This window comes from Sorex araneus, chromosome 3, assembly GCF_027595985.1.
Source record: "Sorex araneus isolate mSorAra2 chromosome 3, mSorAra2.pri, whole genome shotgun sequence".
Lineage (NCBI taxonomy): Eukaryota > Metazoa > Chordata > Mammalia > Eulipotyphla > Soricidae > Sorex > Sorex araneus.
Window position 1 is genome coordinate 236,294,884 of NC_073304.1, and position 11,810 is coordinate 236,306,693.

Here is an 11,810-nt window from a genome sequence, read left to right on the forward strand (position 1 = left end):
CTGGGGACCATGGATCGAACCCGGGTCGCCCTCGTGCAAGCAAACGCCTACCCGCCGTCCCATAACTCCGGCCCTGCACGCTCAAGACTCTAAGCGCCCCGGGAGCGGTTGCAGCCACCCAGCCCAGCGGCCGGGGGCGAAGTGCGCACGCGCGCCGAGCTCAGCGCCGGGCACGCCCCTTCCGCCAGGGGCGGGGCTAAGCGCGGCTTCCGGGGGAATCCCGGAACCCCGCGCCAAGCCCACCCCGCGGGTTGTGCCTTGGTGCTCCCTGCAGCGCGGTCCCCGGGTCCCGGGTTCTAGCCCCCCCCGCCCCGACTTAGGGTGTCAGGCACGCTGTTACGCGGCCCGGGGACCCCGCCCCTGTCCCCGCCTGCCAGTGGAAAGTACTGCAGAACCTGGACCCCCGAAAGGAACCGGCTTTCCACCGAGTTCGGCTCGCCCCCCACTGTCCTGTCCACCCGCTCCGGGACCCCCCGCTGCCCCCCACCATGGCCCAGAAGCCCAAGGTTGACCCGCACGTCGGGCGGCTGGGGTACCTGCAGGCGCTGGTCACGGAGTTCCAGGAGACCCAGAGCCAAGGTGAGCGCGGGGGCCCGGGGGGCGGCGGCCGGCCGCGACTGCCCCCCGGGACCTGACTCCCCGCGGGCTCCCGCTGCAGACGCCAGGGAGCAGGTCCTCGCCAACCTCGCCAACTTCGCCTACGACCCCCACAACTACCCGTATCTGCGGCAGCTGCAGGTGCTGGATTTATTCCTCGACTCGCTCTCGGAGGAGAACGAGACCCTGGTGGAGTTTGCGCTGGGTGAGTCCCGGGCGGGCGCGCCCACCCACACTGGCCGCCGACCCCTGAGCTCGAAGTTGAGGCGGAACGTTGGCACACAGTCAGCTGAGCTTGGCCAGAGCCGGATTGGGGCCAGGCGGGATTTGGGGGCGGGGGGGGGGTGAGCCTTCCCCGCCCTCTTTATTCTGGGCGTGTGATGGTCGTTCCTGATGGGCAGCGGGGCACGGTCAGTACCTGGTGGACCGCGTGCTTGGCACGTGTGAGGCCCCGCTTTTTTCTTTTTCTTTTTTTGGGTCACACCCGGCGATGCACAGGGGTTACTCCCGGCTCTGCACGCAGGAATTCCTCCTGGCGCTGCTCAGGGGACCCTATGGGATGCTGGGAATCGAACCCGGGTCGGCTGCGTGCAGGGCAAACGCCCTCCCCGCTGTGCTATCGCTCCAGCCCTGAGACCCCGCTTTTGATTCCTGGCACCCCGAAACTCCTTGGATGTGCACCACACCCCCCTTGTATCCATAGGGCCTAGATATAAAGCCAGATCTTAGTAAACCCAAATGAGCGAAAGGATTTGGAATGGGGCCGGAGAGCTCAGGAGGTAAGGGTGGCCCTTGCCGGGGCGGCATCCCCAGCACCACTAATGGCCCCTGCCGAACAGTCAGTGCCCCAGACAATCAGGAGCTTGTGCCTCAAAGAAAAACCTGGCAGGGGCCAGGGAGATAGCACACGGGGAGGGTGCTTGTCAGCCTGCGGCTGACCTGAGTTCAATCCCCGGCATCCCATAGGGTCCCCCGAGCACCGCCAGGGGTAATTCCTGAGTGCAGAGCCAGGAGTAACCCCTGAGCATCGCCAAGTGTGACACAAAAAGAAAAAAAAAAATCCACCTCTGGCAGCCTTTGGTATTAACTTGGGGCTTTTTGCCCAGAGCACCGTTGATTCTCTCAGGCACAGTGAGAAAATAGAAAGGAACCGCGAGAGGGGCCGCGGAGAGAGTACAGCGGGACAGGTGTTTGCCTTGCAAGCGGCAGCCCAGGGTTCGAGTCCCGGCACCTGAGCACCGCGGGGTGTGGCCCAAAACCTAATAATAAATGAAGGTACCAGGAGAAAGTTCTCGGCCGCCGTGAAAGCCAGTTCAGCCTCTGGCTGTCCCAGAGCATGTGGCGGCTTTGTCGGGTCCTGGCCCTCCTGGGCCCCTCCCCAAGGGAAGGTGAGATCCGTTTCTTGTGCGCGCGCCCCTGCCGTGCTCCTGGCTGCCACCAGATGGCAGTGAAACCCAAAAAACAAAAACGCAAAACCAGCCAGGAACAGTGGCCTGGTGGATTTTTTCCTGCTTTTGTTTTGAGGGCTGGGGGTTGGGGCCATACCTGGCCCCTGCTCAGCTGCTATTTCTGGCTCTGTGCTCAGAGTCACCCTAAGGGGTGCTCAGGGGACCATATACGGTGTTGGGATCCAGCCAGGGCTGGCGGGGGGCTTACCTCCTGAACTGTCTCCCCGCTTCCTCTTTGTTTCTTAATTGCTGCTCAGTAGACTCTTTGGAAAACAGTATTTAGAAAAACCGAAGGCAGGGTGTGCTGGGGCCATAGCACCGTGGGAGGGCTCTGCCCTAGCCTGTGGCCGACCCGGGTTCAACACCCAGTATCATATATGGTCCCTGAGCACTGAGCCAGGAGTAAGACCTGAGCGCCACCCCGGGTGTGACCCCCACATGCAACCCTGCCCACCCTGCAAAAAAGAAAAGAAAAATTGAAGGTCAGCATACCTCCCACCCCAGCAATTGTGTCCCTAGAACAGGCCGGTCAGCCCTGGACCCTGTCGCTGCCAGACTGGGACCGGGCAGCACTGCCCAGAAGCCACTTTGGGCGCAGTCACACTCTGTAGCACGCTAAGGACCAGGCTGTGGCTGCAGGGGATTTTTGTTTCATTGATTTAAATTTTGCTGACCCGCCTCTGGGCTGGCTGGACTGAGGAAACAGGAGGGGGACAGGTCCCGACAGAGCAGGCCGCACCCTGTGCTCTGTTTTGGGGCCACACTGAGCTGTGCTCACGACCTACACCCTGCAGGCTCTGGGGACCATAAGGGATGCCGGGGATTGAACCTGAGTGAGCCGTGTGCAAGGCAGGCGCCCTCCCCGCTGCTCCCCTAGGCAGGCCTCTCTGGAACCTTCTGGACCCTTGGTCCGTATCCATACACCTGGGGCGGGAAGGCAGAGGAAACTGCAGGCCAGGGGCTGGAGCGACAGCACGGCGGGGAGGGCCTTTGCCTTGCACGCGCCAACCTGGGCTCGATCCCGGGCATCCCATCTGGTCCCCCAGCATTGCCAGGAGTGATTCCTGAGTGCAGACGCAGGAGGAACCCCTGAGCATCACTGGGTGTGACCCAAAAAGCAAAAAAAAAAAAAAAAAGAGGAACCCGCAGGCCAGGTGGGTGGGCAGGCCCGGCGCTGAGGCCCCCACGCCCCTGCTTTGGCTCTTCCCAGGAGGCCTCTGCAATCTGTGCCCGGACAGGGCCAACCGGGAGCATATTGTGCAGACGGGAGGCGTCCCCCTGGTCATCAACTGCCTGTCCAGCCCCAACGAGGAGACCGTGCTGTCGGCCATCACCACCCTCATGTTCCTCAGCTCGGGCCCGGGCCGGCCGGCCGAGATCAGCGCCCTGCCCGTGGTCCAGTGCATGCTGCGCTTCTCCCTCTCGGCCAGCGCCCGCCTCCGCAACCTGGCCCGGCTCTTCCTGGAGGACTTCTGCCCCCCCAGCCTGGTGGCCGAAGCCCGCAGCCGGGACGCGCAGTCCGCCCTGGGCATCCCCCTGCCCCGGGCCTCGGGCCCCCGGCGCTCCTGAAGGGACAAGCTCGGGCCCAGGGTACGCTTCTGCCCGACGGCTGAAGGGGCCACCGAGCACCTACCGGGCAGTCCCCATCTGGCGCCCGGTCAACGTGTGACGTGGGGAAGGGCGTCAGAGGTGCTCTGCCAGAGGTGGGGGTCCAGCTTCCGTCCCCGCCTCTCTGAGCAGCGTCTGGAGGCACTCGGAGGAAGGAAGACGCAGGGATGTCGTGCAGAACAGACCCAAGAGGTCTACGGCGGAGGGCGCTGGCCTTGCACGTGGCCGACCCGTGTTCGATCCCCGCCACCCCATATGGTCCCCCAGATCCGCCAGGAGTCACCTCTGAGCACCGCTGGGTGTGACCCCAAAAGAAAACAGAACCCCAGTACTGCAGGGCTGTGCCAGCTGGTCACTCAGTCCACACAGCCCTGCCCACCTGCCAGCCGCCGTGATGGGCATGAAGGCGCATTAGAATCCGGACTCCCCCAGCACCCCCCCCCCGAAAGTTCCAGCCTTTCTCCACTGCTGGGCTGGGATGTCATGGGCGGGAGAGGTCACTGTCCCCCCGAAGTGGGGTGTGGGGGGCTGCACGAAAACAGTGCCCAAAAGAGGCAGGTCCAGAAAGTGACCGCAAACACAGGGCCCAGATTCTGGTGTCTGTTGGTCAGCACAGGAGGCCCCGAGGAAGTTAGGGCACAGAACATGCAAGGTCAGTGTTGGGGGGGGGGGTCACTGCACCGTCCAGGCACCAGATGCCGCCCTGGTGCGGCCCGATGAGTAAAAGGGACAGAATAAAAGGTGTCATGCCATGCAGTGAGGGATCTGGTCTCTGCCCGCCAAAGGCTGGCGTCTAGGGGGGCTGGAGTGGGCGGATTTGGGGGCCCCAGGAGCCTGCACCTCAGCTTCACTCCCCCAGTCAAGGGCCTTCCCAGAGAACGAGCCAAGGCCTTTATTCCAGGTTCCACCCAGTTTCCCGCGGGGCTGCGGGGGCCAGCCCTGCATGAGGCGGCGGCCGGCTGCGCTCACGGCTGCGGGTCCCCTGGCGCCCGCCGCCCGGCCCCCCGCTTGCTGTCCACGATGCTTCTCCAGTTGTCGCTCCAGGAGCTCAGGCGGCGCCTGCTGGGGGGCAGGGCCAGGTGGCGGTTGTGGCAGCAGGTGAAGAGGATGTGCTCCCAGCTCGGGGTCTCCTCCTGGCCTGTGTGGGCGAGAGGCGCGTGTCCAGGGTTCCCCTCGCTCCCCTCCCCTCTCCACCTCCCCCGGAGACCCGCCAACCTCGAATGGTGTCCTTGTCGTCGATGAGCAGGTCGCCCAGGACCACCGTCTTATCCCGGGTCAGGATGATGCGCTCCACGAAGCGGGGCCCCAGGTGCTTCTCCACCCATTGGTACTGTCGGGGGAGGGGCGCAGGTGGGGGGGCGCACAGATCCCGCGGAGGGGGTGATTCTGCCCCCCACCATGCGCTGTTTCTGCACCTTTTGAATTTTGGGGGGTCTGGGGTCACAGGGAGGGGCAGGGGGTCCAGGGACCACTCCTGGTGGATCTGGCGGTACCCTTGGGTGTTGGGGATTGACGTGGATAGGCCAGGTGCAGTACGCACTTAAAAAAACCCAAGCCGGGGCTGGAGAGATAGCACAGCGGGTAGGGCGTTTGCCTTGCACGCGGCCGACCCGGGTTCAAATCCCAGCATCCCATATGGTCCCCTGAGCACGACCAGGGGTAATTCCTGAGTGCAGAGCCAGGAGTAACCCCTGAGCATCGCCGGGTGTGACCCAAAAAGAAAAAAAAAAAAAAAAAAAAACCCAAGCCATGAGGCTGGAGCAATAGCACAGCGGGGAGGGCGTTTGCCTTGCACGTGGCCGACCCCGTTCAATCCCCAGCACCCCATATATTCCCCCGCTTTTCCTGAGTGCAGAGCCAGGAGTAACCCCTGTGCATCGCTGGGTGTGACCCAAAAAACAAAAGTCCTCTGGGGGTGCGGCTCCCAGGTTGGCCCCTGGCACCTCACATGCCCCCACCCCGAGAAAACAAACCAAAAACACCGAGCTGGCTAGTTGGGGAAGGTGGGGGACGGGGGTCGGGCGCACCTTCTCCCCCACACAGTGCTGGTAGTTGAGCAGGGGGCTGGTGCAGATGAAGACCTCGGTGCTGCGGGGGGGCAGGGGGTCAGAACGGGCTCTGGGCGGCCCCCGGCCTCCCCCGCGGCCTCCCGCCTCACTCGGGCATGGCGTCCATCTCCCGCACGGCGTCCAGGGCTCCGGGCAGGGGCTCCAGGTCCAGGAAGAAGCCGGGCGCCTCGTACACGCTGGCCACTTTGTCCTGCAAGGCACGAGGGCGCGGGCCTGGCTCCGTGGGGGCCTGGGGGCGCTGACCCGGGAGGGCCGTCCTGGCCCTCGCTTCCCTGGCCGGGGCGCGCGTTTCTTAGACGGGGGGGGGGGGAGGTGTCCCGGGAAGGACCTACCGCCAGGTCGGGGCGCAGCGCCCGGTACTGCTCGCGGGCCAGGAAGCCGCGGCGCTGCTCCAGCGGCACGTGGGGCTCCCCCGGGAAGCGGCGGCGGAAGCCGCGCAGCAGGCCGGCCTCGAAGTCGGCCAGCACGCCGTCCATGTCCAGCAGCACCCGCACGGGCCGCGCGCGCGCCGCCGGGGAGGCCATGCCGCTGCGGGGCGCGGGGGTCGGGGCGCGCGGGGCGATCAGGGGGGAGCGGGGCGATCGGGGGCGCGCGGAACGATCGGGGGGGCGCGGGACGATCGGGGGGGCGCGGGAAGGCGGCGGGAAGCGCGCGGGGCGATCGGGGTGCGAGGCGATCGGCGGGGGGGGCTCAGCGCCGGGACGCGCGGGGTGGTCGGGGCGCGCAGGGCCGGGGCGCGCGGGGCGATCGGGGGTCGCACGGGGCGGTCGGGGGAAGCGGCGCCGGGGACCGCGGGGCGACCGGGGCGCGCGGCGGCCGGGGGGCGCAGCGCCGGGGCGCGCGGCGGCGGCGGGAAGCGCGCGGGGCGGCCGAGCTCGCGCTTCCGGGGCGCCCGCGGGCGGGGCCGTCGGGGCTCATTTGCATGCGGCGCCGCCCCCGGCGTGGTTCGGGGCGGTCTTCTGGTCCTCGCACCCGGATGGGCCTGACCCCTCACCTGCGTCCTGGCGCTGATGGGGCGCTGATGCCCCCCCGCCCCCCAAGGAGCCTCGCGGCAGCCCTTGCAGCACCGGGCAGAGCGACCACCCAAGTCACCCGGCAGCGGGCGCCGCGGGGAGCTTGCCTGGCACGCGCCCGTCCCGGGCCCCGTCCTCGGCGCCCCCCAGAGACCACCCCCCCCCCCCCGCCCCGGGCAGTTGGCGCCAGGTGGGCCGGGATCGTGGGGCGCCCGCGTCCTGCTGGAGGCACCGGGGTCCCCAGGCTGTTTGTCCCTGAGGACAGCCGGCCCCGGACGGGGCTGCGTGCACCCCACCTCCCGGGCCGTGCTCTGGGGACCGTGTGGTGTCCAGGGGATCCAGTCCAGGGTGGCCGCGTGCAAGGCGAGCGCCCGGTCCGCTGCACAGTCGCTCCAGCTGCTGGTTTTCCAAAGAGGAAGCGGCTTAGCAATCAATCCTCCGCGGGTTCTTTCCTCCTGTTTTTTTGCTGATCACACCTGGTGGTCTGGTTGCTCAGGTCTTACTGCTGGCTCTCAACTCCGGGGACCGCTCCTGGCGGGGACTCGGGAACGCACGGGGCGGGGGGGAGGCGGGGGGCGGCCGGGGATAGAACCGGGCCAGCGCAGGGCAAGGCAGACCCCTTGTCACGCTACTATCTCTCGGCTGTTTCGGTTTTTGCTTTTTTTTTTTGGGGGGGTCATATCCAGCGATGCTCAGGGGTTACTCCTGGCTTTGCACTCAGGAATTACTCCTGGCGGTGCTTGGGGGACCATATGGGATGCCGGGGATCGAACCCGGGTCGGCTGCGTGCAAGGCAAACGCCCTACCGGCTGTGCTATCGCTCCGGCCCCCCTGTTTCGGTTTTGTTCCCAGACCACGCCTTGTGTCGCTCTAGGGACGCCTGGCCGTGCTCCCCAGACCGTTTCCGGTGCCAAGGACAAGAATTACTCCTGGCTCAGCGTCCGGGAGTCACTGCTGGTGGGGATCCCGGGACCGGATGGCGTGCCAGGGACTGAACGCGCATCCAGCTCGTGCAAGGCAGGTGTCGTGCCCGCTGTACTCTCTCGTCCAGTTTTTGTCTCTTAATAAATTTATTGCTGTAACACTGGTTAATCTTTTCCCAAAATAAGGTGTTGTTGTTTTGTGGGTTCTTTTGTTTTTTTCTTTACTTCTTTGGTTGTTTTTTTTGTTTGTTTGTTTTGCTTTTTTTTTTTTTTGGTCATACCAGCAATACACAGGGATTACTCCTGGCTGTGCACTCAGGAACCTCCCCTGGCAGTGCTGGGGGACCATATGGGATGCTGGGATTCAAACCCGGGTCGGCCGCGTGCAAGGCAAACGCCCTACCCACTGTGCTATCGCTCCAGCCCTTTTCTTTACTTTTTTGGGGGGTCACACTCCTGGCTCTGCACTCAGGAATTACTCCTGGCGATGGGCCATATGAGATGCTGGCTGGGGCTCGAACCTGGGTCGGAACTGCAGTGCACGCCTGGAGTGGCTCGGGGAACCATATGGGCTGTACCGGAGCTCCAGCCCCCTCAAAATAAGTTTTAGAGAAAAGAACAGTTGCATTATTTTTTCTCTCTCCAGAAGAGTCAAAGTTACCCCATAAAAAGGAATTTTGCACCTTGAGATGTGGGTGACCTCCAGCCCTAAATTGGGAATGTGTCTCTCTGATTTGTTTCAAATGCACATTGTCAGCCACTTCCACCCTTTCCCACGCAATCCAATGACCCTGGCCTCGCCTGGTTTCCGCCCCAACACCGTTCCAGTCAGATAACACCGTGAATCTGCTCTCCGTGCTATTCCTCCCTTTTTCCTGAGCTTTCTAGTATGAACCCTGAGTGTGCTCAGCCAACAGGCGTTTCCTAGAGCTGGCCTGCGCTGGCCGGAGCCATAGCTCAGCGGGGAGGGCCTTTGCCTTGCACACGGCCCACCTGAGTGCAATCGCGGCTTCCCATATGGTCCCTTGAGCACTGCAAGGAGTGATTCCTGGTTGCAGAGCCAGGGGAGAGCCCTGGGCACTGCTGGGTGTGGCCCAAGAGTAAAAAAAAAAAAAAAGAACAAAAAGCCCAACCTTGTAGGAATAAAACCAAACATGACTGGCAGAAAGAACTGTCCCTCCCACGAGACCTTTGATTAGTCATAGGAGAAAAAAAAAAAAACAATAGAAAACGAAAGCCCCAAGTTGTGACATAGTATTTTTGTTTTGGGGCCACCCACGGGCTTACTCCTGGCACTGTCCCCTGAAGTCACTCCTCACGGGGCTTAGGACCTTATGGCCCGATGGGTCAGCCACGTGTGAGAAAGTGCCTTGCCGGCTGTACTATTGCACCCACCCCATGGGACACAAATTCTTGGAGCTTGGCCGTGCTCAGGGCGTCTGCCCCTGCAAGCGCCTTAACCCCTCCCTGGCCCGGAAGTACTCACTCTGCTGGTATTTGGAGGGGCACCTCTGGGCCATGTCTGGTAAGATCCAGAAGATTGGGACCACCCTAACCGGCTTTCTGTTCGCAGATGCCGGAGAGCCGGAGGCTCTGCACGGTGCCTGAGTCATCTCGAATCAGGGGAGGCTGAGCCAGTGAGTGGTGATCTAGATGAGACATCTCTTAGGAAACCGAACCCCAAATACCAAGCTGGAGCAGCACAGCTGACCCGTGACACAGCCTGAAAGGCGGCTCTGTGTCCTGGAACTTAGCGCCCAGGAAGTGTTTATTTAATACATTTTTTTTTTTTTTTGGCTTTGGCTTTGGTCGTACCGGGCAGTGCTCAGGGGTTGGTTCTTCCTGGCTCGGAGCTCAAGGATCACTCCTGGCCGTGCTCAGGGGACCGTAGGGGGTGCCAGGGATGGAACCCAGGTTGATGGCACACAAAGCAAGCCCCCTCCCTGCTCTGGCCCACCCAGGAAGTGTCCTAGCCTGTATCTCACGCCCTGCCCTTCTCTGATACAGCACCCCACTGGCTGTGTCTTCCCTTCTTCCTGGTCCCTTTTCCAGGCATCCGCAAGCCCCCTGCAGGCATCCCCCAGCGCCCCGCGCATCTGAAGTTACCGCCTGGACACAGGGTACGTGCTGAGTCTCCAACAGATCAGAGGGGGCTGGAGCAGCAGGCCCACGGGGAAGGCGCTTGCTTCCCACATGGCCGGCCCAGGTGAGGTGCCCGGCACCCCGCAGGGCCCCTGACCCCTCCGAGAGTTGATGTGGGGGGGCCCACGGGTGGCTCACGAGTCGGGAGGAGAGAGACGGTCACTTTCTCCCAATCCGCCTCTGCCACCTGGGACCCAGGGTTACTGGGTTCTTGTCTCACTCCAGAAAAGAATTTCAGGAGTAGACAAGCAGTGAAGTAAAACAGATTTTATTTGGAGGGTTTTTGAAGGGAAGGAGGGAAAGAAAGTGGGAGAGAGTGGAGAGTAAGGGGGGGGCGCTGGAGCGATAGCACAGCAGCGGGGAGGGCGTTTGCCTTGCACGTGTCCGAGACCTGGGTTTGATTCCCAGCATCCCATGTGGTCATCTGAGCACTGCCAGGGGTGATTCCTGAGTGCAGAGCCAGGAGTAACCCCTGAGCATTGTTGCTGGGTGTGACCCCAAAAAGCAAAAAAAAAAGCAAGTGAGCGAGAGAGAGAGAGACAGAGAGAGACAGAGAGAGACAGAGAGAGAGAGTAACGTGCTCAAGAGAGAACGCGGCTTCTCCAAGGGCGGAGAGAGCCCTACACACACCCCAGCGTTAGACAGGAGAGCATGAAAGTCCACATCTCAAGAGGGGAGATGCGGGCCACACATGTGCTCAGGCACCGCATGTACTCGGCCACGTGGGCACAAGCAGCACACGGGCTCGGGCAGCAGGCCCGGGCAGCATCGCAGCCCTTCCTTTGTCCAAGGTGTCTTTCATAGGCTCTTCTCGGAAGTTCTGGAGTCTTCTCGGGGCTGGGTCACTCAAGTCAACCGGATCAAAGGAGGGTCCGAGGATCTTGGAGAGGAACTTCACGGGGAGGGTCCAACCTCCCCAGGGTCCTCCCCAGGGTCTGCTAAGGCCTTATCACCTGTTTTCTGTACCCACGGGGTGGATCAGTCTTAGGATTTTCCTCCTAGTTCTGTTTTATTGCCGAGGGCCTGTCCCTGTCTACCTGCCTACGTCAGTGACCTGTGACCGCAGGGCCAGCAATACGCGTGACCCCCTCTGGAGTGGCCGTCTAGTGGGGCTCAGTTACCACTGTTTCTCTTCCCATCAACATCGGTAATTGTTGGGTAACGTAAGGTTGTCCGGTCAGAGCGGCAGTACAGCGGGTAGGCATCTGCCTTGCACGGGGCCCACCCAGGATCGATCCCTGGCACCCGTATTCCTCCAGCACCACCAGGACTAACTCCTGAGCGCAGAGCTAGGAGTGACCCCTGAGTTCCCTGGGTGTGACCCGAAAAGCAAAAAACAAACAAAAAAACATTGTTGTCCTTGCTTCTCCCCAGGGAGCTTAGGTTTATTGTTACTCCCATAACAGTGCTCCTGAGGCACACCCAGTTCCGTCAAACACTAATAATCCTGTATTTGCTTTCCTCTTTCCTTCATGTCGTTTGCATAGTTTAACAATGTCCTTTTTGTACAGACACAGGGAAATAGTTCATGCTATGCTTTGTCACGTGGGACTTAATTGACTCCAAAGTAATATTTACTCCTGGGCATCCATATTTACTTAAGCCTCAGTTGCCCTTAGTTCCTGGCACTCCAAAAGCAGGGTCCCCAAGAGGGATGGCTGGACCCCGGGCAAGCTGTGAGCTACCCTGGCATCAAAAGGGGACAAGCTAAGCAACGTAAGTCAAGAGCACGCTCATGGGACAAACTCTGTCTCGACCCCAAAAGAAGTAACTGAACAAGGACGCTGCTGGGGTTGGGAAAGACTAACCGGGCCTGCGGACTGTGGTCTGGGATACACAGCGAGATGTCCCCGGGAAGAGCCAGCCTTCAAGCCTAATGTATCTCTTACAGTGTTCAAACAAAATGACTAGGAATAGAAGCAGCATGTTTACTGTGCTAGTTTAAACTGCAGGAAGAGGGAAAGCGATACCCCTGCATGGAGTCCCGCCCCTGAGCGAGTCTCCTAGTGT

The 11,810-nt window shown here is 62.1% G+C and overlaps 2 protein-coding genes across 4 annotated transcripts; one reads left to right on the top strand and one right to left on the bottom strand.

The window, feature by feature from the left end:
- The first annotated feature begins 141 nt into the window (after nucleotides 1-141).
- ARMC7 (armadillo repeat containing 7) lies at nucleotides 142-9,362 on the top strand. Of its 3 annotated transcripts, XM_055133574.1 has the most exons (4): nucleotides 142-579; nucleotides 659-802; nucleotides 7,610-7,752; nucleotides 9,232-9,362. In XM_055133574.1, the coding sequence occupies exons 1-4, from the start codon at nucleotides 489-491 to the stop codon at nucleotides 9,289-9,291; spliced, it is 438 nt and encodes a 145-aa protein (XP_054989549.1). In that variant the 5' UTR covers nucleotides 142-488; the 3' UTR covers nucleotides 9,292-9,362. The 3 variants fall into 3 exon arrangements, with proteins under 3 accessions (XP_054989549.1, XP_054989550.1, XP_004615782.1); XM_055133575.1 differs by lacking the exon at nucleotides 9,232-9,362 and having other exon boundaries at nucleotides 7,610-7,803; XM_004615725.2 differs by lacking the exons at nucleotides 7,610-7,752; nucleotides 9,232-9,362 and adding an exon at nucleotides 3,256-4,031 and having other exon boundaries at nucleotides 184-579.
- NT5C (5', 3'-nucleotidase, cytosolic) lies at nucleotides 4,531-6,438 on the bottom strand. The gene is made up of 5 exons (XM_004615724.2): nucleotides 6,055-6,438; nucleotides 5,812-5,912; nucleotides 5,681-5,741; nucleotides 4,869-4,983; nucleotides 4,531-4,791 (listed from the first exon to the last, which is right to left on the bottom strand). The coding sequence occupies exons 1-5, from the start codon at nucleotides 6,244-6,246 to the stop codon at nucleotides 4,619-4,621; spliced, it is 642 nt and encodes a 213-aa protein (XP_004615781.2). The 5' UTR covers nucleotides 6,247-6,438; the 3' UTR covers nucleotides 4,531-4,618.
- Nucleotides 9,363-11,810: the final 2,448 nt, after the last annotated feature.

Coding starts and splice junctions, on each gene's coding strand:
- NT5C (XM_004615724.2), bottom strand. CDS start 6,246: ATGGCCTCCCCGGCGGCGCGCGCGCGGCCCGTGCGGGTGCTGCTGGAC. Junction 4,984..5,680: donor AGCACTGTGTGGGGGAGAAG/GTGCGCCCGACC, acceptor CTCCCCCGACAG/TACCAATGGGTGGAGAAGCA. Junction 4,792..4,868: donor CGACAAGGACACCATTCGAG/GTTGGCGGGTCT, acceptor TCGCCCACACAG/GCCAGGAGGAGACCCCGAGC.
- ARMC7 (XM_004615725.2), top strand. CDS start 489: ATGGCCCAGAAGCCCAAGGTTGACCCGCACGTCGGGCGGCTGGGGTAC. Junction 580..658: donor CCAGGAGACCCAGAGCCAAG/GTGAGCGCGGGG, acceptor CTCCCGCTGCAG/ACGCCAGGGAGCAGGTCCTC. Junction 803..3,255: donor CCTGGTGGAGTTTGCGCTGG/GTGAGTCCCGGG, acceptor GGCTCTTCCCAG/GAGGCCTCTGCAATCTGTGC.